Source organism: Palaemon carinicauda, chromosome 39 (genome assembly GCF_036898095.1).
Source record: "Palaemon carinicauda isolate YSFRI2023 chromosome 39, ASM3689809v2, whole genome shotgun sequence".
Classification (NCBI taxonomy): Eukaryota; Metazoa; Arthropoda; class Malacostraca; order Decapoda; family Palaemonidae; genus Palaemon; species Palaemon carinicauda.
This window is the reverse complement of record NC_090763.1, coordinates 37843432-37868897: the sequence shown is the minus strand read 5'-3', so window position 1 is coordinate 37868897 and position 25466 is coordinate 37843432. Positions and strand designations below refer to the sequence as shown.

Sequence of the window (25466 nt, the reverse complement as noted above, 5' to 3'; positions counted from 1 at the left end):
CCCAGTAAAGAAGGCAGTGTCAAAGAACACGATCTCCTTCTGGCTTCGGCAAGTCATCAAGAGAACTTACGCCAGTGAGGGATCTGCAATCCCGGGTACCCCGCGGCCCCATGATATTAGGGGTCTTAGCACTTCTTTGGCATTTGACAGCAACATGGCAGAAGGCCAAATCATGCGAGCAGGCACATGGTCCAGGCAGTCCACCTTTACGGCCCACTACCTGAAAGACTGCACGAGGAAGTCCCTGGACGCCTTCTCCATTGGGCCAGTTATTTCCGCCCTGCAACAAGTTTAGGGCTAAAGGCCCGGGGTGGCCCGAGGGAAGTAATTGCAAGCGACACAAGTTTCCTCCTTGCTCCCCTTTCCTTGCTACCCTTTGTCCCTTTCCTTCCCTCCTTCCATGTGAGAGATGGATGTTGTGGAAGCCCATGTCCGGATTATGCATAAAGGTGAGTTACACATACAAGTAGACTTTTGCGTGCTTCCCCTGACTCTCCTACCCTGTTCCTTGTGTCGTCTGGACCTAGCTCCTATCTAGGGCCCGTGTCCTGGTATGGTAGTGGTGGGTCTTCCGGCCTGTAAGTCCACCCCCGCCTCCTAAAGTGTAAGTCGCCTTAGAAAGTAGTTCGAAGTAAGTACTCCGTGTTGGAACAAATCACAAATTTTAAGTAATTTGTATTTTTCCTAACAGTACTTACCTCAAACTACTTTCGGGTTATTGCCCACCCATCCTTCCCCGGGTGACTTACAAGAGTTTGAAGTAGAACACATATGCTTACTGGTGACAAAGAACTAGTACCGCACCCACGCGCGCTGGCCCCGGGTCGCCTCAGGGCACGTATCCATCCGCCACGGAGGGACCCGACAAGGGAAAACGGAGATAGGGGAACTGTGCAAAATTCTTGGTCGGTTAGGGAGGAGATCCCAGATACTCCTAAGAAAGTAATTTGAGGTAAGTACTGTTAGGAAAAATACAAATTACTTAAAATTTGTGATATTAATATAAATATAACATGTACAGAGGACATTACTGCAGTGATTTAAAAAAAAATGAAAATCAAAGATAAAGATAAGAAGAAAGATAAGGAAAAGGAACTGTTTGTTAAATCACCAGACATCCTTTATCATGTGGTGGCCAATGTGGTAACGTCTGTGACTGGAGAATGCCAGACTGGGGTTCGAGTCCTGCTCAAACGCGTTAGTTTCTTTGGTCACTGCATCCTTACCATCCTTGTAAGTAAAGGATTGGGTTTTGGGAGAGCCCATAGTTCTATCTGCTGAGTCATCAGCAGCCATTGCGTGGCCCTCCTTGGTCCTAGCTTGGGTGGAGAGGGGGCTTGGTTGCTGATCATATGTATATATGGTCAGTCTCAAGGGCATTGTCCTGCTCAATAGGGCCATGTCACTGTCCCTTACCTCTGTCATTCATGAGCAGTCTTTAAGCCTTTAAACAATGCAATATTAAAGAAAAAAACAAGGGGAAGATCAAATTGGTAGAAAGATTTTTTAGTGTACTTTAAATCTCTTGAATGGCCTCATGCCCCAGTTCTGGGCTACATAGCCTTAAATACATAAATCTACAAATCCTAAAGCAAGAAAACTTAACCCAAGGCAGTGGAAGGCCATACTATAGAGACTAGTTTTATCTGAGGCTGGAGAACACTAGTTTGATTTCATTGTCCCTCTCTCCTAGACAAGCTGCTTATCATAGCTAGAGAGTCTCCTTTACCCTTACTACATGGGAAAATAGCCTCTGAACATATGCTAGTTACCTATTTAAAGGAGAGTGTCTGGTTTAGCATGCTTAATCTTATTAGATGTGTGAGGAAATAGTAGAAGGTATAAGGAATATTTGGTGAATGTTTCGACAAAGAAGAGAGTTGTACTTAGAGAAGGATCTAATGTGAAACTGTGTGGCCAACCCTCAAGAGGGATAGTGTAAATTTTATTGTTTTCCTTCACATATATTTTCATCATCAACATCAACTGAAACAAAGTGTGCATGTATCAACAGTCATCTTCAACCTCAAACATCAACTGAAACATAAAGTCTGCATGTAGCACAACTTTACACTCTGATTCTTTTAACCTAAACTGTCCTTTTACAGTACTTTGCTTTTTGGGTTGCTTCAAATATTTGTCCCATCCTGTTATACTGTCTTTAATAAAACTTGTAAAATTAATTCTTTATTTGTGTAAGGTATGGCTTTGCGATTAGGGGCAAGCTAGGTTGTTTGTCTTGATAACCACCCCTATTCATGACATGTAAATAACATTTGTTCCGTAACCGAAATACAAACCACGCTATTTACATTGGGTTTACCTTTTAGCGCAGCTGAAATGGCGAGCCATTAGAATTTAACGAGGGTGTATTACCCTCGCGCTAGTTAGCGGGGGGGTAGGGGAGTGGTAGCTAGCTACCCCTCCCCCCCTCACACACAGATGAATGCTCACTTTCACTTTTGGCTCGGACTGTGACAGACGTCTCTGTCTTGGTCCTCTCTTGGCAGCCATTGTTTGTTTTGTCTTTACTTAATCGCTTACTTTTCATTTACTCAATATATATGTAAACATGTTTTCATGTTTGTATATATATTTGAGTATAGAAATCAGTAAGTTTCCTTTTCAGAGTTGTGTGTGTAGTGTACGATATCTACGTGGAGTCCTCGGCAGTTAGGCCACCACGGCGTAATTTTATGGGTGGCGATCGAGTTTGACTTATGTCTTTCTCTCTCTCTCTCTCTCTTGAGGTCGTTCACCCTTTTACTACGTGTTACTACGCCCTTGTAGCTTCCTTTCCGTGTAGGGGGGTTGCTACGCCGTACGTTTGTCTCAATTAGTTTATGAATCTAATTGTGGTTGTTAATTTTTCAGCCTGTAGAACGATTCCTTTCGAGGTTTCGTTCTTTCTTTAGTGTTCATTCATTTTTAAATTACATAATTACATAGTTTCATAATTATAATTGTTATAATTCTGTTTTGGTTACAGCTCTCCTTCCGTGAGTGTAAGTGGTTGTAAGGGCACGTGCCTGTTGTGTAATTCTTGTTTCCTTTCCCTCGGGATTCCTCTTCGGAGCCTTCCCGGGGGAATGAATGTGTACTAATGATTTTTGTTTTATTTTTTTACAGTTACCGATCTAGTTCGTTTCTGTAATATGGCAACGGTGTGAGCTGTCTTGTTGAGGCCTGGGGATTCGGCTGTTGCTGCCTCCCCCCTTGTATTTTTGTCAGGGGCGTGTCTCCTTCTACTGGAAGTACTCCCGTGACGACGGACAGCTCTCCAGTTCATTTTAGAACTCTCAGGAGGCTTGCCTCCTTGAGCGGGTAACTTTCCTTCCGAGGGAAGTTTTTCCTGTCCAGGCTTGAGTTTTTCCCCTTTTGGGGGGTTCTTCTCTTCCCTTTTTTTCATGCGACTATGCTCTTGGTGCTGAGCAGTCACACCTGCAGTTTCGCTCAAGGGGCTGGGCAACTGCAGGAGCCTCTCTTCGGAGGATTGCTCCTTTTAGGTCACTGGCTGACCAGTCTCTTCTACGAAGTGTTTCTCTTTCGTTCGCGAGAGAGTACACTCATAGAGACTCCTCTTCGGAGGATTCTTCTGCTGCTGTTGCTGTTGGCCTCCTTCGCCGTAAGGCCCACCGTCCGCCTCGTCGTAAGGGCCTCTCATCCCCCTATAAGGGTGCTAAGAGGCGCCTTTTTGAATCTCTGTTTGCAGCCTACAACTCCTTCTTCTAGATCTTCTGCCTTGGTGCAGATGGACAGCAGTCTGATCTCGTCTTCCCGACGGGCAACGGTCTTCCCGACGGACAACGGTCTTCCAACGGACATCAGTCTCCCAGCGGACAGGCAACGGTCCTCCGATGGACATCTGTCTCCCGACGGACAACGTTCCCTTCGGGACAAAGGGTTGCCTCCCACGGGGGTTCTTCCCTTGCGTGTCAGGGTTCCCCTGCGCGCTCTTCTGCTGTGTTCTCTCCTGCTCTTGCTCAGCGTTAGCGCACAGGCGCTCTTCTGCTCATCAGCGCTTCCTGATCGACAGCGCTCTCCTGTTCGTCAGCGCTCTCATGATGATCATCCCTGGTGTTCCTGTTGGTTCCTGTTACGCGCCCTGTGCGCCCACGTTCGCCCTCGCGATCTAGAACTTCGGTTCAGGTCTGGGTCAAGGACTCTTCTTCTATGCGCAGGCTTCCACGAGTTGCCTTCTGCTCGTCAGCGATCATCAGCTCGCCAGCGATCACCTGCTCGCCAGCGTTCACCTGCTCGCCAGCGCGCACAGGCGATTTTAGTATCGCCTATTCAACAGCGTTCTACACGTCAGCGATCACCCGTCTCTCGGCGATCTCCGGATCGCCCGCGTGTGTTACAGCCGGCGCACCAACGTTCTCCAACGCTTCTGAAGGAACATGGTTCGCCAGCTACTAGCTCGCCATCGCCCACCTGTGGATGCTGCTCGCCATCGCGCGATCGCCCACCTGCGGATGCTGCTCGCCATCGCGCGATCGCCCACCTGCGGATGCTGCTCGCCATCGCGCGATCGCCCACCTGCGGATGCTGCTCGCCATCGCGCGATCGCCCACCTGCGGATGCTGCTCGCCATCGCGCGATCGCCCACCTGCGGATGCTGCTCGCCATCGCGCGATCGCCCCCCTGCGCATGCTGCTCGCCATCGCGCGATCGCCCTCCTGCTCATGCTGATCGCCATCGCACGATCGCTCACCTGCGCATGCTGCTCGCCATCGCTCGCCAACGCGTCGACTTGCCACAACGCGCCATCGCTAACCTGCGCGTTAGCGCTCACCAGCTCACCACCGATCGCCTGTTTATCCATATCGCCAGCGGTCTTCCTCGCCCACGCAGCAGCGCGTTTCCTCGCCATCGCGCTAACGCTTGCGTTCGCCGCCTCGGACTCGCGCTCATTCACCTGCCCACCCTTGCGACCGTTCGCTTGCGCGCCCGCGCGACCGTTCGCCTGCGCGCCCCGCGCGACCGCTTCCCTGCGCGCCCGCGCGATCATTCGCATGCACGCCCACACGCATGCTCTCCAATGTTCGCCTGCGCGCGAACCAACGGTATTCCATCGCACGGACGGACGGTGTTCCGTCGTGCGAACCGACGGTGTTCCGTCGCGCGAACCGACGGTGTTCCGTCGCGCGAACCGACGGTGTTCCGTCGCGCGAACCGACGGTGTTCCGTCGCGCGAACCGACGGTGTTCCGTCGCGCGAACCGACGGTGTTCCATCGCTCGAACCTACAGTGTTTCTTCGCACGAACGTCGGCTTAATTCTTGCAGTATCCATTGCTCGTCTATGGGTTATCGCTCGCGGACCACCACCTCTCGCCCTTCCTACCACGCTCCTCCTCCTTCTGCGCTCCTTCGCTCACCTTCGTTTGCGTTCCTGCGTGACCGCGCATGGGCGCTTCCACGTTCCCCCACGCACAAATCTTTGAATTACCATCGCGCGAGCTCCAGGGCGATTGCGACCACGATTCCCATTGGGGTTTTCGCAGCATGGCCAGCCTGGCGTGTTCTTCTGGAGCGCATTTCCAGAACACGGCCTCACCCCGTAAACGCAGAGCATGACACTTGCAAGAATAGGAAGAAACTTGAGGGAGGTCTGAGCAACACTCCTCTTTCCAGAACCTGGGTTAGCCCTTCCCCGTCATTCCCTGGAAGGATTTTTGGCGGGGGGGCTTTCCGTTCGAGATTTCTCCATCGGCCAAGGGGTGACTGCTTACCCCTTCCTCTGGGGGCTTACCAGGTCCTTTCCCTCCTCGGTTACGGCCCGAGGTTTGGTTCAAGGAAACTACAGGAAGATCATGGGTACTTTCCTCCTCTCGGCCTCAGGCACCTTGGCCTTTCGTCGTTAAGTATCTAACTTGCGGACAAGCTCGATGTTGTACCATCTGGACGCGCTGACTGAGGACTTCCTTCGGGTGTCTCATCTGTGGAGGTCGACAACCTCAGGCACCCTCCCATCCTTGAGAAGAGTTTGTTTGTGCCCAAGGACAGAGACTTAGACAGCGGCTGTGCGGAGGAAATTGACTTCCGTTTTCACTCCTCCAAGGCGCTTTCTTCCAGACTCTGCAGGGCTCCAGCGCCCTTTTGTTTCAACCACGTCGGCCTAAGTTATCGGCTACGACAACGGGGACAAGGTGTCCAATTGCAGTTTCCTCCTGTCAGGAACAGATGGCACGGGAGGCTTCCCCGGGGGGGCGTAGTCCTAAAAGGAGCGGCAGAGTTCACGAACTCTAGGATTGCAGGTTTTTCGCTGGGAGGATGCTTAAGGTTACTCATCCGAATGACAGCTTCCCGATGCCCATTCCCGCACAATCTCTGTGATCAGCCAAGGATATCGCGCCTGCCGTCTCTGTCAGCGAATTCAGTGTCTCTGAACCTCTATGCCATAGCGTCAGCAAGAGTTGCCCGGTTGGGCAGAATGATCCATACCTTAGGCGAAGGTCTTCCATAGGATCATCAACGGCTTCACCCCCGGCCTCTTCAGTCGATCCTTTCTTGTAAGGAAGGATCTGAGAGGGGAGTTCCGTAGTCGACCTCTCAGCCCTGATCAAGTTTGTCGAACAAACTTCGGCCAGTGTAGAACAGCAGAATCGATCAGACTGGTAACGAGGCGATAGGACTCCTTAAACCCTGGATCGGAAGGACGGGTACTTTCAGTTTCCATTCCATCCATCTTCCAGGGAGCTCGTCGAATTCAGCGTAGACTGCAAGTATTCCTGCTTATGATGCAGTGTGGCTATCCCGCCGTGGCATAGCAGGTTTTTTTCCCCAGAGAACTCTCCCTGCCTTCCTCATGGCCGCTCAGGTGCAGCCTTCCGCCTCCTCTGCTGTTTGGTGGGCTGGTCAACTCCGGTAGGCTCGGGTTCGACCTTCTTCAGCGCCGGGACAAGCTTCCGGATGCTTACCATGAGTGTGGGTTCATGGTATTTTGTTTGGAGCCTTCTCTTCTTCTGCCTCAACATCTGGAGTATCTGGCCATGATATTGAGTCAACGGCCTTACCACATTGGAAACCTCGCTTCTCGTCCATCCAGCGAGGTTAAGCAACGTCGGTTCTGGTCGGTACTTGGATGGGTGACCACCTGGGGACGCCAGATTCTGTTACCACATCCTCCGAGCCTTCCTTTCAGTTGACTGTGGCAAGACTGAGGAGAGTCGCAGTACCTGTTCTCAGTCAAGCAGAGCTTTCAGCCCTACCTTGGAACGTTTCCTAGTTCTCCTTTCCTCATTGACCCGTCTATAGTCCGAACGGTCGCCTCAGGATAAGTTCCATGTGGGGCGGTCCAAGTTCTGGTGGCTTCAGGCAACGTTTAACCGGACTTCCTGGCCCCTATGGGACCAGCGGAACTATTAGACCTGCAATGGGTGTTGACCTATGGAGCCTCTTGATGGTAGTAGATATTCTCGTCCTTTCCCCACATTCTTGATGCTGTTCTCGGACTCGTCAAAGGAAAGGGGGGGGGGGGGAATGTTCCGGTCCAGGCCTATGGTCAAGACCTGAAGGATACCTCTCCATCATTCAGGCAGGCTTAGGGGCCTTAGTCTGGCCCCTCTACAGATCCTACAGCTCCTGCCGAGTCACCCCGTGCGCGTCGACTTCATGATTCTGGCGTATTCTAACCAGCAGGGGACGCATTTTCACACCTTCACTTCTTGCAGTAGAGATACCGGGATGATTGAGATTCTCTCAATACCACCATCGGCTCTCTCATTCCAGGCAGGGGAATGTTCTCTCCGACTATCCGAGCAGAGCCTCGTAGAGAGAGTGTACCTGGGGGTCTTTGACCTTGGGTAACCAGCAAGTCCTGGTCTGGGGGACCTGATCGCGACAGCTTGGAACCTCAAGCTTCCGCTGTTCTTCCCCCCAGTCTCAGACCCCGAGACTCTGGCAAGATGCATTCCGGTGATGGTGGGACAACTTCGACGCCTGCGTCTTCCCTCCTTTTTGTCTGTGGACAATGGGTCTCAACAAGACCAGGTTGTCTGTCAACCTTTCAATGGGAGAGCTCCACTGGGACTATGCGCAGAACGGTTTCTGGACCCTCTGCTTCCCCTGACGGAACTCCCGGGAGAGCTTCTCCCACGGCGCAGACTACTCAAACAACCACACTGCGACATCTCTCCCGAACCGGGGCGTCGCTTCGGCTTCATGCCTGGAGACACTACGCCTCCTCCTCAAGAAGAGACAACCCGCTACAGTCGCGGTACGGAGGTCGCGTCATCTGCGATAGTCATCCGCAGGGGTCTTCCAGGCAAAGTGAAGAGTCTTCGGTGGTTGGTGCCATGGGAGATATACCTCTTCCCTTGAGGCCTCTTCTCCAGCAATAACGGCCTTATTGCCTTTCGGCGGGAGGAAACTCCTTTCCGCTCTCGGCAATGAAGCCTGTCGCTCAGCCTTTTCCTGACCTTCAGGCTTAAAGGAATAACTTTTTCCTGTCCGCTGGATCTTTCCTCGCTCATGCGAAGCTACGATCGTCCCTGCCCTAGTCGGAGGAAGACCTCCAATTTGGAGCATGGCTCGGACTTTTAGTCCTTTAAGAGATCTTCTCAAGACCCTTTACGACAGGCCTCGGATTGTATTCCGCCTTGGGTCTCCTGCTCACTCTGGCCACGGCCAGTGTGTAAGCAATCTTCTTGGTCTCGTACGACTCCCCCTTTCTAAGGAAGAGGGGAAGGCAACATTCAAGTTCGCTCCTGAGTTGTTGGCTAGACTCAGAATCTGCGGGTCCCGGCCCTTCGGTCCAATTCCTTCAAGATTTCGAGTCTCCATTCTGTATCTGATGTCCCAAGACCTTCTCTTTCTTGCCAGTAAAGGAATCGAGAGGTTAGCTTTGGGAACAGCTGCAGTTTGTCCTCAGTTGCAGCCGATTTGGGAGCACAAGGAGGACACGGGGGAGAGTCACCAGTATACCTCTTCAGCCCGGACTCAAGGACATTCATCTCGACCTGTCTCCAGACCCTCCCCCGTCACGTCGCCCTACAGCACGATGTTTGATACATCGCAACATCCCTCGCCTTCGAGTAATACTACTCTGTGACGCAGGTGCTACAAGCTGGAGTCTGGAAGCGTCTAATGACCTTCGCAGCCCGCTTCCTGCAGGGCGTGACCCACAGGAGTCTCGATACGTTTTCTATCGCTCTGTGGTGGCTACACAACAGCTGGTCTAACCTCAGGCTCCTTATTGGACAGGTAGCAGAAGGTTGAGGGCATTGTTATCAGGTTTTAGTCTGCATGAACGAAAGAAGTATGTCTGGCCCTTATTTCTTTCTTCATCATCCCCTCTACGGGAGGTAGCATCCTGGTCTCTGCATAGCTGACCTCGAACCTCTGCAGGTAAACCATGCTTCCTTGTGTTCCGAGTATTGAGTCAATACTGTCGCGTCCCCCATACCCTGACGAGGTGGTATTGGGAACGTCCTAACCCAGAGTTCCTTCTGGAACTCCAGGTCAACTGCCTAGGACGGGTCACACTTCTTCCTTCACACCCAAGCTTATGTAGGCCACACGGTTCCTTGCGGAGCAAGGAACTTGTGAGGTGCAGGGACTCCTTTTCTCGAGTGCGACTCACTTGGATTCTGAGTCCCCGGGTAAAGCCAAAGCCAGTATGGCTGGGGACTTTCCACCCTACCTAATGGGTAAGTCACCCAATGTAAATAGCGTGGTTTGTATTTCGGTTACGGAACAAATGACAAATTCGAAGATAATTTGTATTTTTCCTAACCATACAAACCTTAGCTATTTACACATATTTGCCCGCCAGCCCTGTCCCCCAAGACAAGTCCTACCTCTAAGTGAAAGTGAGCATTCATCTGTGTGTGAGGGGGGGGGAGGGGTAGCTAGCTACCACTTCCTTACCCCCCCCCCCCCCCCCCGCTAACTAGCGCGGGGGTAATACACCCTCGTTAAATTCTAATGGCTCGCCATTTCAGCTGCGCTAAAAGGTAAACCCAATGTAAATAGCTAAGGTTTGTATGGTTAGGAAAAATACAAATTATCTTCGAATTTGTCATATTTACTTTAATGTTAGTTAATAATGTAGCTATCACGCTCAAGGGAAATAATGCCATTAAATCTATTTGTGTGTAGATTAAGTTAAGGTATATCTTTTAACTCTGCATGTAACCTTTCTCTGGCTCTTGAAATATTGGGAAGGAAAATAATCTTTCAACTAAATGAGCACTTCATTAATCTGCCATATTAACTTGGGTGTTTTTTATCTCATTTAGTGTACAGTATTGAATATCGTTTAATACTTTTTGTGTTGATCGCTCTTGTTTGGTAAAACTTGCTCAAGATGAACCATTTGTAAATGCCAGATGGTAATCTTGATTGAGGCAATTTTCTTACTATAGTCTTGTATTCATCAATATATTTCAAGGAAAGGTTATGAATATTGGACTGTCTTTGTTTGTCAAATCCATGCTATGTCTTGCTTCTAGATTCTGCAGTTTTATTAAATAAATAAACATTTAAAGAGGGTATACTAAGTATGTTACAAGATTTATCAAGGGTTGTTGTATGCTAGCATGATCATGTAGGGGTTAGCACTCGCCTAGCTCCTCGTTTTCTCTGATTTGTTTCCTTCCCTCCCCTCTTGACTTAATTATGCTGTTATCTTGATTAGACTGCATTGCTTTATATGAAAAGAAATAAAAACGGAAAAGGAATAAAGACAATCTCTGGAATTGTATCATCAAACCTCTATTTCTAGTTCAACTATATAAGTTTCTTAGTTGTTTGGAACAGATTTGATTTGTATCTTGTTAGATGTAAATAAAGTGCTTATGATAATTTACAACTTGCTGACATGAGTCAATTATTACTGAACTGAACATTTAGGGCAGAAAATGGGGGACGTTGGGTTGTGGCACCCTAACAGTACAGTACCAGCCAAACTTGGCCGAGTCCCTTGTCAGGCAGAGAGGATTGATGAGAAGAAAAATTGCTTTTTCTTTTTTTTCCCGATGTTAACTACCACCCAAAATTGGGGAGAAGTGCCATGGTAGATAGATTTAAGGATTACATAAAGGACTTAAAGGATGCCAAATATGATTTTACCAGAAACAGACTTTTAGAAAATCACCGAATGAAAGCTTATTTGTTATTTGCACGTCATTGATCATGTATATACTGACAGGGCACCATAATAATCAGCCATATTTACTCAAGTCAGGAAGTTTGAAAACTGGTTACATTGTCTTTATTGAAATTTCTTGAAAATTAAATTCTTGTATTTTAAAGGCGTGGTCATTTATTTAGAATGAATCGTGCACCTTTCACTGAATGGAACTCGGCTTTCATGGGATTTAAGTAATGTTTTTGTCAGAAATATTAGCTTTCCCTTTAGATCAAGGGTTCCCAACCTATTTGTGCTTCTCTACCCCTTGGACATTTTCATAAATTCCTGTGTACCTCTAAAATGGAGGATGAAAAAGAGATATAATAAAATTGGTATTGTGATGTAATTCTGTTATTCAGTCTCAATGCAGAATAACTTGTGTATTGCGCAGTACTGCCTATTCTTTCGGATCCAATCTACCGCCTGGAGAGTAAAAATATACTATGGGGGTTACTTGTATCCCAGGTTGGGAATCCCTGTTTCAAATTACGTTTTTAATTGAAGCTCAGAAATTTATTTCAGTGGTATGATTTCTCTATTTTTCTTTCATGCAATAACATCTATCATTATAGAGAAGTTTTCTTGTTAATAAAGAAGTCTTATATTTATGATTTAATGACTTTCCTTCTATCTTTTGCTAGTGTACCAGTTGCAACAGCAGGCACCAAAACCTGCTGCAGTGTTGTGCACGGACCGGCCGCCCGATTGCCCGCCATACTATGGGTTGGAATACCACGGAAGTATCGGACACCATCAAAGCCAAGATAAGCTGACAATAAATGGATCGTATCTTGTACGCCACAGCGAGAAGGCAGAAGGATTTTATACGCTAAGTATGAGGTAAGAGCTTATTTTCTTTTGGAAATAAATATTTGTTTTTTACCTGTGCTGTAATGAGGGGAGATTGAAATACATATTTGCAAATTTAAAATTTGATGATAAAAAGAAGTGCAAGCTATTTCCCAAACTACTTTTATCATTATTATATATTATGTATTAATGGAGTTACAAGGACCTGTTTTCTGGTATTATGTTTTTCATAATAATTTTAGTAAAGGATGTACTCTACTTTTTCATAAACCTCAGACTGCAGTTAATTGTAATTTTGTGTACTATTCATTTAAAAAAATTATCAAGGTCTTGTAACAAAAACTATATCGCACGCAAGCACACATTACTGTTGGGATGTCCCTAGACATGCGTATAAAAAAACAAATATCAAGGTATTTTACTGCAATGGAATGTAATATAATTTTGTAAGAATGTTTCATTTATACTTTATTTATTTGGCATATTTTTTTCAAGATTCAACAACAATGTCAAGCATTACAAATTGTATTTTGATGGGAAACACTATGTGGGAGAAAAACGCTTTGATACTCTACACGATTTGGTTGCGGATGGACTCATTACTCTCTATTTGGAAGACCAGGCTGGGGACTACATCAATAACATGTCCAGGGGCTCCTATCTTAATTCTCCACATTATACCCTGACGCGATCTATGAGGATGCATATTCACACTGGCCGAACTCTTCCACGACAGTTATCTAAGGTACTGTAATAAGGAATTGCTTGTTTAATGTACAGGAATAGAATTTGCTAGGACAGTTTGATTCACTGTGCTGAAATTGATACTATTTCTTATATACAGTACTTATTTACTTTACTTTAAGGGCTGCATTTTTTGGACCTATACAGTAGGAGAACCCTTCTCTCTATAGGACCTCCACAGTCATTTTATTATGTTTGTTTGGAAGCATTCAACATTTTACACCCCATTTTGCTTGTTTACTCTCAAATCCACACTATTGAAGCACTTAGAGAACAAGAAAGTTTTTGGTTTCCTCTTGAAAGCCTTAATGTCTTCAGTCTTTCAAATGTCTAGTGGGAGCTTCTTGTATAGTCTCGGGGCTGCATATTTAAAGGCTCTAGAGTCTACAGTAGACATATATCTAGGTTCCAATAATTTTAAACCATTTGTAACTATTCTCATGTCAACACGATTTGCTGGATGCACAATATGTAGCAATTCTATCAGATATTTTGGACGTCCGGTTCTGATAACTTGATGGGTTATTGTACATATTTTAAACTCAATTATGGTTCAATAAGCAGCCTGTGTAAATCAATTAGTATAGGAGTGATCCTTTCTCTTGTGAGACACCTTTTATCAGTCTTACTCCTCTGTTTCTTGTGTTTTGTAATTTCATAAGTTGTGCTTGTAGTAAATTGTAGTAGATGGAGTTACAGTAATCAATCCTGGTAATAACAAGTTTATCGCAAATTTCTTTACGGAATCTTCATCCAGGTACTTCATTATAAAATCAAGGTTTCTAAGATGATAATCAGTACTGTATTTGGAACCGGGAAACTTGATTATTCGTCAACAATTTTTATATTTTTACCTCCAAATTAAAAGTATTGTCATATGAGTCAATAAAGATAAAGGACTTCAGATTTTCTTATTTAGAGAGGTTGAAGGGAATAGCAGTATGCTTTTGCTACAAGGTAATGCTTGTTCATTCTTTCCTTTAATCTGTTCTAAGTAAGTTTAGGAGGAATTTTTTTATTCTTATAAAAGGCTGAATTTTGTTTACCACTGTATTTATTTTGTTTTTTAAATAAGACAATGTTATATTAAAGAAGATTATGATTTTATACACTCTCCAGCTTGATAAGGAAATACACAAAGAAGAGGAAAGTAAATCCATTTTTCACGTTGCTGCACCACCTGATTGTCTCGAGGATGTTAACCTTAATATTGAACAAGTGGATGTGACGACGCAGCGCCCTCACAGATTCCATGTCAACACTTTTACAGGATTACATTGGTAGGTCTTTGGATTTTTCTTGTCATGTAATATTTTGGTTGAAAGCATCTATGATTGGGATGCACTTTTTCATATTTCCATATTCATGTGTCCACAGTTCAGAGCCTTGAATGTTCCCAGACACATCATCTTGTATTTCAGACTAAAAAACATTCTGTAAGAACCAATTACAGTACCCTCTTCACTGTTTGTGTCATTCTCGTGCTAAACACAATTCTGCTAAGAGTCTGCTTGAATATATAATCCAGTAGGTTTTCTTTCAGACATAAGAACCAATTACCTTCTTCACTGTTTGTGTCATTCTCGTGCTAAACAAAATTCTGCCAGAGTCTGCTTGAATATATAATCCAGTAGAAGGTTTCTATATCAAACCAATCTGCTTTGGTAGTCTCATATTCGAGTAGTTTATTCAGTCTGCAACTTGTCCCCGGTAGAACCCTGGAGTTGATCAGTGTCTGTATTTTAGGTAACCATCTCACTCTGGTGGTTCCTTCACCAACAATGTCATTGCATAATAAATCTTGGTATTTACAAGTCCTTCAATAGTTTTAACATGGGACCAACCCGCTGTCATGAATGCCAGTACTGTATGTATGACACATACTGCTAGCACAGATCCTACTGGTAATGTGATTTTGCTGATAGTATACCCATGCTAGTAACCATGGTACAAAAACATAAGTTCATCAGTATGGTTATTAGCATGGTTACTTTTGACAGTGCAGATAGTGTCTTGATCCTATAGGATTCCCAGGTGAGTTGAAATGTGGTACCAAGTGGTGACAGGACTTGTGCTGTGATACCAACTACTATTATAAACTTGAATCTCAATGAAAGAATTATATATGTTTTATGGTATAGCCTTTATTGTATGTGAAGCACCTGCTTTTAGCTTGAACCAAAGTGTAAGTGTTCACAGATGTGCTACAGTGCAGTTCTTGATGAAGCCAGGGCCATATGTTCAGCATTCACCACAAGTTTAATCAATGATGCAAATGTCTAAAGTTGTGTTTTAGTGCAGTTGTTATTAGTAAAGCAGCATCGACCATGAGGTGCACAGGTGTATTGTCTCATACTTCATTTTGGTATCTTGGTTTCCGCTGTGAACCTAAATCTTGAAGGTGTGTTTTAGCTCTTGGTAACATGGCTTCAGGCAATAAAAGTTAAGAAAGACATTAAAGATGTAGCAGGTCCATCAGCACACTTCTATTCTTGCTCAACTCTTGACATTAACTTCCATTAGTTACAGTTGACCCTTTCATTCATTGCTGATCAGGTCGTGAATGAGTACTGTTCTGGTGTTAGCCAATGGCTGACCCACGGTTGTGAGTATTGCTACTCCTGACATATATAATGTCTGTGCCCAGACGTACTTCCACGTTCAAGTCATTGTCCTGCTTGATCACATGTATGTGGTTGTATCTCCTGGCGTGACCTATCCTTTGTTAGTGGTATTATCTTGTTTTGTCCTTGACTGTGTAACTGGATCCTAACATCTACATTATCGTGTTCATTTTGATGGGGTGACTCGTTTTACGTATCTAAACTTTTTCATTTCTGATTTGGGTCTGCAGTTGAATCTCTTCCCTGTTTGTTACTATGGCCATGGCAATTGGCTATACAGTACTCTTTGTGGGTCCTCTTAAATGAGGTATTGATTTGCTTAGCCATTTGATTGGGACTGCAATTTCTAATGTTTGTGTGGCTTGTCCATCCATTGCTTGGTCTCAAGCTCGTGGCCATGGCTCCTGAAATTAATTTATTGTTGACCCGAAGTTCAGGGGTTAGGTTGTTGTTAATTTTACTATGTACGGGTGTAATGTTGTTAGAGAAGCATTCAAAATTTTAAGTACTTACCAATGAGTAGGAAATTGTGATAGTCACGCAAAACCACTTTCAGCTGGCAATGGAAAGAGTCCACCTGGAATTTCACCAAGAAAAAACAAAAAGCGATTGAAGTCCTGGTGAAATGATCAGCAAAAAAGTCTTGAAGAAAGAAAAACTTGTTATCAAAAAGTTAGACACGAAAGTGGAGCTCTCGATTACCTGAAAGCCCAGGATATGTGACGTGCATGTGTATTGCTGCTGGGATATAGAATATTTTTCTTTTGAATTGGGGATGTAATCTTTAGAATTTGTTAAAACTGTGAGCATGGGCTACTTATAAGTGATTTGATTGTTGTGAAATCAATATATTTTTATTAATAGACAAGGGTCCTGTAAATTCCTGTTTTTATTAATCATGTTTAAGATATTTGATTTTGTTTATATGTGAAATTAGTTATATTAAGTTAGAGGAAACTTTAAAGATTTGCAATTATATACGAGGAATTTTGGGTATGTCCGAACCCCTTTTTCTTATTGGTGGTGGTAACGAATTGGAAAATAAATTTCTTATATCATATTGCTTGTAAAGATTACAAAAATATTTACATATGTATATTACAGGTGCGGATTTTGTGGTCATTTCCTTTGGGGTTTTGTTTCACAAGGAGTTAAGTGCCAGGATTGTAGCTTTAAAGCACACAAACAATGCAGCTATAAGGTCCCCAATGACTGTTGCCCAGATCTTAAAGATTTACAAAGTAAGTATAACAGGGTTCCTTTATTATGAAAGAACTATAGGTTCTCTTTCTCATGTCATTTAGTTTTACATGTATGTGTATTCCTTGAAATATTGGAAACCACTGTTAGGGGTTTGCTTTAGTAGCTGTCATTATCAACGATTTTTCCAGGTATTTTTGGAGCAGACCTTACTACTAGCTTGAGCATTGCTGGTAGTGCAACAGATAACGTTCCTAAGGTGGTACTGGACTGCGTTGCAGAGGTTGAAGCGCGTGGTCTCACAACGGAAGGCATTTATAGAGTTCCGGGGTCGCAGGACCAAATCGAAGCACTGAGATTAGCATTTGAAAGAGGTCATTATTTTAAAGATTGTTTGTTCCAACACAAATACTTACCTCGAACTACTTTCTTAGGAGTTACCTGTAATCTCCTCTCTACCGACCAGAGTTTTGTGTAGTATACCCTAGACCCGTTTTCTATGGAGGGCTAACCCGGGAGTAAGAGAACGTGCCCCGAGGGTAGCCTTGAGCTAGGTCGGCGTCAGCTTGGGTCCCGTTAGCCAGTAAGTTCTCTGGTCGCGACGTGATACCATCACGCCGCTCTCGTCTCTTACGACCCTTTGTGTCCGACTCGTGTGTCCCGCGTGGTTACCGCGTGGTATCTCTGTGCTTATCCCTTGTGTTCTTGCGTGTTCACTGCCCTTCCTTGTGCTTTCCAAGTGTATTCCTTGTTGATTCCCTTCATTCCTGTGCCTTGTGGTTGTGTGCGATGGAGCAGATCCGCCGTTGTCCTGGGCCTAGAGCCGGAAAGTCGTGTGGAGCGTTCCTTTCCAAGCCCGAAGTAGACCCTCACTCCCTTTGCTCTTCCTGTAGGGGCAGAATGTGCTCGCCATCGGATACGTGCATTGAGTGTGTTAATTGGAGTGAGATTCAGTGGGTGCGTTACGGCACTAAGAAGAAGTCGTCGAAACGTTCGCCCAGGAAATCTAGCATCTCTTCGCCGTTACCGTCACCCAGTGGACGGTCCGACAGGGCTTCTGTCTCGACTTCCCCTACCCAGAGTAGGGGACGAGGTAAGTCCGTTGCGGGGAAAGAGCCGAGGGCCCTTCCCCAGGAGTCTAATGTGTGTGAAGTGGGAGTTGCTGGGTCTTCTCAGGCTAGTGGGGGGCCTGGTAGTGCTGTGTCTGGGGGTTCTGGAGACTCTGCCTTTGTGTTTGGGGGGCACGTTTCCTCCGACGACCCCTTGTGGTGTAGTAATGTTGTGCCTGTTTCTTCGCCCGCTTCGTGGGCCTGTGTTTCAGGTTCTTCAGCGGCTGGTGACGCCCAGGGTAAGTTGGACTCCACGGTAAGTGAGCCCTTCGGGTGGAGGCTCCCTAAAACGCCAGGTAGGTCCCCAATGCGGATGGAAGAGGGGCTGGATACCTGGTTCCCTAGTGTAGTGCGCCAAACCTCTTTTCCAGCTCCTCTGACGGCGGTTCCAGAGACCTTCCTACAACCCTCGACCTCTGGTACGCAGCAGGTCGCGAAGCCCTCCGTAGCCCCCGCTTCTGCCCGTCGTTCGGGTGGTACAGTTTCGTCGGGCTCTTCAGATGGCGGGGCTTCGTTCTCTTCAGAAGAGGAAACGAGGAGGAGACATCGGCGACGGAGGGAGCGGTCCAGGGGCAGGCGTTCCCGCTCAAGATCCCGTTCGAGGTTCAGTAGAAAACGGTCCCGGTCTCCACGGAGGAAGTAAAGGAGGAGTAGGTCCCCCGATGGTGATTGGGTCTTTGTTCCCCGTAAGTCTGAGTTGCAGCGTTCCCCGGACCGGCAGTCCAGGGATTTCTCGCCACGAAGGCCATCCTCCAGACGCAGATATGACCCTCGCAGGGAGAAATGCGAGAAGGCCGCTTCAGGCAGGCGTAAGGCCGCGAAGCTTCCGGTTCACCCCGCCCAGCGGGGGAACCGTACTTCCGTACGGGCAGCCTGGCCGAATCAGCACAGCTGGTTCTGCCCTCGGACTTAAAGGAACGGTTCACTCCGTCGGGTCAGCCCACTGGATCCGCGTCCTCGTCCCCCAGAGAAAATACACGAACGGTAGTCCTCGCTGGCACGGCAATGCCAGTTCTGACCCCCGAACCTGGTGCGGAGGTTCCCGCCGGGGAAGACCGGTACCACCGCAGGGGAGTGCCTGTTGTTCCAGAACCGAAGCGCCCGGTGGGAGTGCCCGGTGACCCGGCTCCTCGGGATCAGGCGGAAAGTACTGCTGACGGTAGAGAAGGTTCCCCGACCGAGGACTTGGTCTATCGGAAGGTTATAGGCCTGATTCAAAGGCATCATCGGATTGAGGAACCGGTCCCAACCGATGAGGTCTACTGGAGGTCCAGCCTGACCCGCTTGATGCAGGCACCCGTCCAACAGAAAACCTCCCTGGCCCTGCCTGTGGCCCGAGATCTCGTCCTGGGACGGGCTCATGTTGATAGAGTTGTGGCAAGCAATGCCGAAGCTCCCAAAACGCAGAGCTCCTCGAAGTTGCTCCAAGGGCTCAAGACACAGAGTAGGTTCTATGTGCCAGAGGGACAACGACCGGGAGCCTGCAAAGTGGAGCCTGCCCTCGACGTTCTGGGACAGGGTGCCCCGGAGGACAGAGCCTCTTCAGCCCCGATTTGCTTTTCGCAGTCGGAGGCTGCGATGATGGAGGAGATGTCGAAAGACTTGGTGCACGTCTCCTCTTGGTTGGACTGGTGGGCTTCCACACTGGTAGGGGTTCAAGCCACATATGACTTAACGGACCCGGAGCAGCAGAACCTCCTGAGGGAGCTTATCATCTCCGGGGGCAAGACCCTGAAGTTCCTTACGTATCAGTCCCTTGCCCTTTCAGCGAATTGGGTTCTTCGCAAAAGGGACACTATTCTGGCGAAGCTTTCTCGGAAGGTCCCAGACAGGGAGGCGAGGGCCATGAGGAGCCTTCCTGTGTGGGGTGACTCCTTGTTCCCCTTGAAAGAGCTAGAAGAGATTATGGAGAAGGTGGCTAAACGAAAGGAAGTGAACGCTCCCAGGCCTCAACCGGTAAGGAGGCCCTCCTACAAGAGATCAGCATCAGACGGGCCCTCTACTTCTCAGGCCCCGCCTAACCTGACGAGGAGAGAAGCCCCTTCTTCCTCGTGGGCTTCAGCGCCACAGCCCCCCCGTAGAGGAGCTCCAGCAGCGTCTGCCTCGTTTAGAACAGGGTATTCTGCCTCCAGGAGAGGCCGTTCAGGCCGCTCCTCCAGGAGGAGGTAGAGTGGGAGGCCCCCTACTCCTGCCCAAGCCTCAGGTTGGGGGATGCCTCAGACTACATTGGCAGGCATGGAAGGCTCACGGAGCAGAGCTCTGGACAGTATCCGTACTGAAGGAGGGGTACAGGCTACCGTTCTTAACGGAACCCCCGCCTTTAATTCCGGCCAGCCTGTCGGAGTGGCTGGCACCCAAGGACCCATGGAAGAGGGCGGCCCTTCAAGAAAAGGTGTCCACGATGTTGGAGAAGGGCGCCATGGAGGAGGTCCTGCACCCAGGACCAGGTTTCTACAGCCGACTGCTCCTGGTAGAAATGGCGACGGGGGGGGGGGGGGGGGTGGAGACCGGTGATAGACCTGTCAGCTCTCAACAAGTTTGTGCGAAAGACAGATTTCAAAATGGACACTCCGAAGTCGGTCTTGCTGTTCTTGAGGGAGAAAGACTACATGATGACCATAGACCTCAAGGACGCATACTTCCAAATCCCGGTCCACCCCTCAAGCCGGAAGTTTCTCCGGGTGAAATGGGGTACCCAGATCCTGCAATTCAAGACCCTCTGCTTCGGGTTGTCGACAGCTCCCCAGGTATTCACGAGAGTCTTCACGACAGTCTCGGTGTGGGCTCACGAGCGAGGTATTCGCCTCATCCGGTACCTGGACGACTGGTTGCTTCTTTCCTCCTCAGAGGACGTTTTGAAGGAGCAGGGTATAAAACTTCTCCAGTTTTGCAAGGGTCTGGGTATCATGATCAACCCAGAAAAATCGAACCTATCTCCCTCCACCAGAATGACCTATTTGGGGATGACACTGGATTCCCTACTAGTGAAAGCTTTTCCGTCAGAGGAGCGGGTAAGCAATCTAATGAAGATCCTTCTCCCTTTCCTGTCGGGGCAACCCAGGAGGGCGAAGGACTGGCAAAGGCTAATAGGTCATCTGGTGTCATTGGAGAAACTGGTTCCCTAGGGGAGACTCAGGCTCAGGGCCGTCCAATGGAACCTGAAGAACTTCTGGAACCAACTGGACTCGCCCCAGAAATTAATTCCAGTCCTGCCAAACACAATACCCTTCCTGGAATGGTGGCATTGCCGGTCGAACACGCTCAAGGGGATGCCCTTCGCGACCGAGCCTCCCGAGATGCTCCTATTCACAGACGCCTCCAACCAGGGATGGGGAGCCCATCTCCTCAACGGGACGGCGAGAGGAACCTGGATGGACGGGGATAAAGGCCTACACATCAATGTCCTAGAGTTGAAGGCAGTCCAAAAAGCTTGCCTGCACTTCATCGATCTACTAAGGGGAAACACTGTGGCGTTGATGTGCGACAACGCCACAGTGGTATTATACATAAAGAAGCAAGGAGGCCTAAAATCAAGGGAGTTGTGCGATCTCGCCCTAGAGATCCTGGATTGGGCGGAGGCGAACCAGATAGTGTTATTGGCAAGGTTCATCCCCGGGAAGGAGAACGTCCTAGCCGACGGTCTCAGCAGGATGGGTCAGATAGTAGGAACAGAGTGGTCCCTCCTCCCAGAAGTAGCCAGGCTCATCATTCAACGGTGGGGTTCCCCGGTGATGGACCTCTTTGCAACCAAGCTGAACGCACAACTCCCCGTGTATTGTTCTCCTGTCCCAGACCCAAAGGCAGCCTTGGAGGATGCCTTTCAGCACAAGTGGGACAACCGAGACGTGTACGCTTTTCCCCCCTTCACGTTGATCAGGCAAGTGCTCAACAGAGTAAGGGCTGCCCGGAACTTAAGGATGACTTTGGTAGCGCCCTGGTGGCCGGAGAGAGAGTGGTTCGCAGACCTAAAAGACCTGACAAGCCATCCTACGTGGCCACTCCCCGACAGGCCAGATCTTCTACAACAGCCACACTTTCTCAGGTTCCACGACAACCCACAGTCTCTACGCCTTCACGCCTGGAGACTATCGAGCGCCTCCTGAGGAAGGAAGGATATTCGTCAGGAACGGCTAAGAGGATGTCGCGATACCTGAGAAGGTCGTCGGCAGCGGTCTACCAAGCGAAATGGGCCTCTTTCACGAAGTGGTGCGCTTCGAAGAGCATCAAACCCCTCAAAGCCTCAGTCCCAGATATCGCAGACTTTCTAGTATATCTCAGAGACGAGATAGGGATGTCAATCCCAGCTATAAAAGGAGTACGAGCAGCCTTGGGTCAAGTCTTCCTTCTGAAGGGCATCGACCTGGGCTCCTCTAGACACATCTCTATGCTTGTCAGGAGTTTTGAACAGTCCTGCTCCCCTCAAACTGTTAGGGTGCCTCAGTGGGACTTGGCTAGGGTCCTGAAGATGTTAAGTAGCCCCCCGTTCGAACCAATGAAGGATATTGTAGACAGGGATCTCACTCTCAAGACGGTCTTTTTGTTGCCCTTGGCCTCTGCGAAAAGGGTAGGTGAGATCCATGGGCTGTCTTATGACATCTCTCATTCGAAGGGGTGGAGAGAGATCTCTTTCAAGTTCGTCCCTTCGTTCGTGGCGAAAACCCAGAACCCAGCAGTCTGGGATCCTAAATTCGAGGGGTTCTCTCTGCCAGCTACAGTAGGGTCCCGAATTATGCGAGAATTTGGTCGATGAAAGGCCTCGTGTAATTGGAAATTCGTATATTTCGAAACACATCATGGCGGCAAACAGCAACCTACCCGTCAATTTTTTTTTCACTCCATTTCTAGCTTTCTAGCTATATATATACTGTATATACACTGTGTGTGTGTATGTATGTGTGTATATATATATATATATATATATATATATATATATATATATAATATATATATATATACTGTAGCTTTTATCTTAACAATACTGTAAGAAATCCTTCTTATAGATTTTTTTTTATAAAATACTGTACAAAATTTCTTTTATGGATAAATAAAACAATAAAAAGTTGTTAAAGTTTTGATAATTTTCTATGACTGTAGTATTTACTACTGTACTATGCATAGCTTACTGTTTTCAGTATTTTCCGAATGATGTAGAATTATTTCCTATAGATACAAAAAACAAAAAAGGGTTTTCAAGGTTTGATACAGTACGTAGGCCTATCTAGCAATAGTTAAAAATTACAGTATAGTACTGTATATCCATGATGACACTCCCACACGTAAACACGGCCACTAGGCGCAAGTGTGCAATAGGCTGCTGTACGATAATCACGCTTTTTTTGCCCTGAGCGGTCATTTCACTAATGATAATTTTTCAAAGTTAATATAATTTCTTTATGCTTATAATTCGTAATTATAGTTAAAAGTAGGGATATTAATTAAATGGTTGAGTAAAAAACAATTAATACTACTATTATTTCATTTCAAATGGCTACATAATACTGAATATTCTAATGGGTTCTTTTTATCTTCAATCGTAAATCTTACGCCTGGATAAGCAACAAAAGGAAAGGGATAGGTCTCTCTCTCTCTCTCTCTCTCTCTCTCTCTCTCTCTCTCTCTCTCTCTCTCTCTGTCTCTCTCTCTCTCTCTCTCTCTCTCTCTCTCTCTCTCTTCATATAGTTTCCTGTATAGTTTTCAAATATGTTCGTCATACATTTGTACATTATTTATCCACTTTATCTCTCTCTCTCTCTCTCTCTCTCTCTCTCTCTCTCTCTCTCTCTCTCTCTCTCTCTCTCTCTCTCTCTCTCTCTCTCTCTGCGTTTCCTTTCCCTTTATAGTTTTGTGAAATTTCGTTGTCCAGTCATTCGGTAATGAGAAGTCATTTTCACTTTCGACATCGAAAGAAAACTTGTTTCTTCAATATACTCATCACTGGAGGATTCAGAACTAGTGCTCTCATTATCAAACAGGTTATCATTATCAAATTCCACAACAAGAATATCATTTATTTCATCTAAAGAAATAACCTTCCTCTTTAGACCTATCATTACAAAAGGAACAACAAATAACCACTTATGCATGAACGCCCGAGCGCACTGATAGGAAACCAGTTCAAACCAGAGTTTTGTAACATCAAGCTACCTTCAGAAAAATAGTTGCCAGATATCATATAAGTTTCTATTCACAGTCCCCATATGCTGAGTGTTGCCAAGTGGTGATCCTATACTTACTATACGAGTAAAGTAACATCACGAGACTGACGGCTTGTAAAAGGCAATTAAAGTCATGAACGGAATATACAGTTGAAGGCGGTACCGAGTAGATCGTGGTGAACGGTTTATCACGTGGGTGACGCTTAACAGGTTAAAAAAACATTTTATATAGTTCGGTATTTTCTCTATCCATCCTCTCCCAGAAAACCTTCAAATGTGAATGATCGGAATGTGTGCAGATCTTGGCAGTGCGATAACTAGTTAGCGACTGAGAATAAAAAAAATAAAAAGCCCGATTGACGAATGACGATGCTGATGAAGAGGATATCGAATACCGATTTTTCCCTAATTGATTTTTTTCTACGTTCTGTCTAATCCAATGTACAGTACATTCTTATGTAAAGGGCGAACCCCAACATTTCTTGATGCTGCTACACTTTAATTATAGATATTTTACCACCTATTTATAATCTTTATTTATAATAACATCTTTAGTAAAAGCTCTTCAATATCACTTTCAGGAGTAAATGCGTTTATGATCGATGATGAAACGTAAAAAAAAAAGTTTTCCTTTTAAGAAGGCGGTTTTTTAAGGAAAAAAAAAACAACACGAAACAAAATTGCTCATATTTCATATATTTTGATTTTCTAAGGATAAATAAAACATTAATTATAACCTTATTATTACATAGTACCTGGTAAGATATCTTTTGCCGCAAAAGTTAACCTATAGACAGATGTTAAAATTGGTTAGCGAGTTCGTTATGATCGGCGATGGAACGTACTAAACAAAGTAATGGGTTTGGTTGTGGTGACATGTTTGGCAGTAGCATGATATAAAATAGTCTTTATTTTGATGGTTTTTAATTTAAAGTTTAATGAATAAGGATTTTTCACCATAATCACAACGTAAGTATAAAAATTAATTAGTACAAATATGGAATATTATACATATAGGTGTTGGACAGTTAGGCTAGGCCTAGCGACAAGTTCACACAACAGATGGGCAAACCTTAACATTTTTCATCCAAAACTAGTCTTAAAATGTTTGAACAGAAATCTTTCTCTCACATTCTCCCCCCCCCTTCTCAGACATTGGGGAACCATCACCCCCCCCCCCCCCCAATACAATTAAGAAAACAATAGATTTCCTACGCTTCGCGGTGCTTGACTCGCGGATTTAGAATGCTCCTCGCAAATACAGGAAAATTAATTTTTAAAAACTATCGATCGCGTAATTGAGGAATCGCGTAATTAGAACACGTGTAATTCGGGACCCTACTGTATTCCTAGGACTGGGAATCCTGAGGATTTGAGGTTATGCCCTGTCCGTGCCATTAGGAAATACCTTGAGAGGACTGCACATCTCTGGCCGGGCATCAAGAGCCTTTTCGTCTCCACAGGTGTTACAAAGAAGCAGGTATCGAAGAATACCATATCCTTTTGGTTGAGACAAGTTATTGCCAGGGCCTACAAGGAGGAAGGACTAGCCTTGCCAGGTACTCCCAAGCCCCATGACATCAGAGGTCTGAGCACTTCCTTAGCCTTTGAGAAGAACATGGCAGTGGGCCAGATCCTTCGGGTGGGCACCTGGTCGAACCAGTCGACCTTTACTGCCCATTACCTCAA

The 25466-nt window shown here is 46.4% G+C and overlaps 1 protein-coding gene across 3 annotated transcripts in view; it reads left to right on the top strand.

Annotated features, from left to right (window-relative positions):
- Positions 1 to 25466, top strand: part of LOC137631126 (N-chimaerin-like) — a 101092-nt gene that overhangs the window by 56112 nt on the left and 19514 nt on the right. For all 3 annotated transcript variants that reach the window (XM_068362783.1, XM_068362784.1, XM_068362785.1), the window contains 5 exons: positions 11777 to 11975; positions 12441 to 12690; positions 13809 to 13969; positions 16418 to 16554; positions 16705 to 16887. In XM_068362783.1, the coding sequence (XP_068218884.1) occupies positions 11777 to 11975; positions 12441 to 12690; positions 13809 to 13969; positions 16418 to 16554; positions 16705 to 16887 (930 nt within the window). The remainder of the gene's footprint in view (positions 1 to 11776; positions 11976 to 12440; positions 12691 to 13808; positions 13970 to 16417; positions 16555 to 16704; positions 16888 to 25466) is intronic.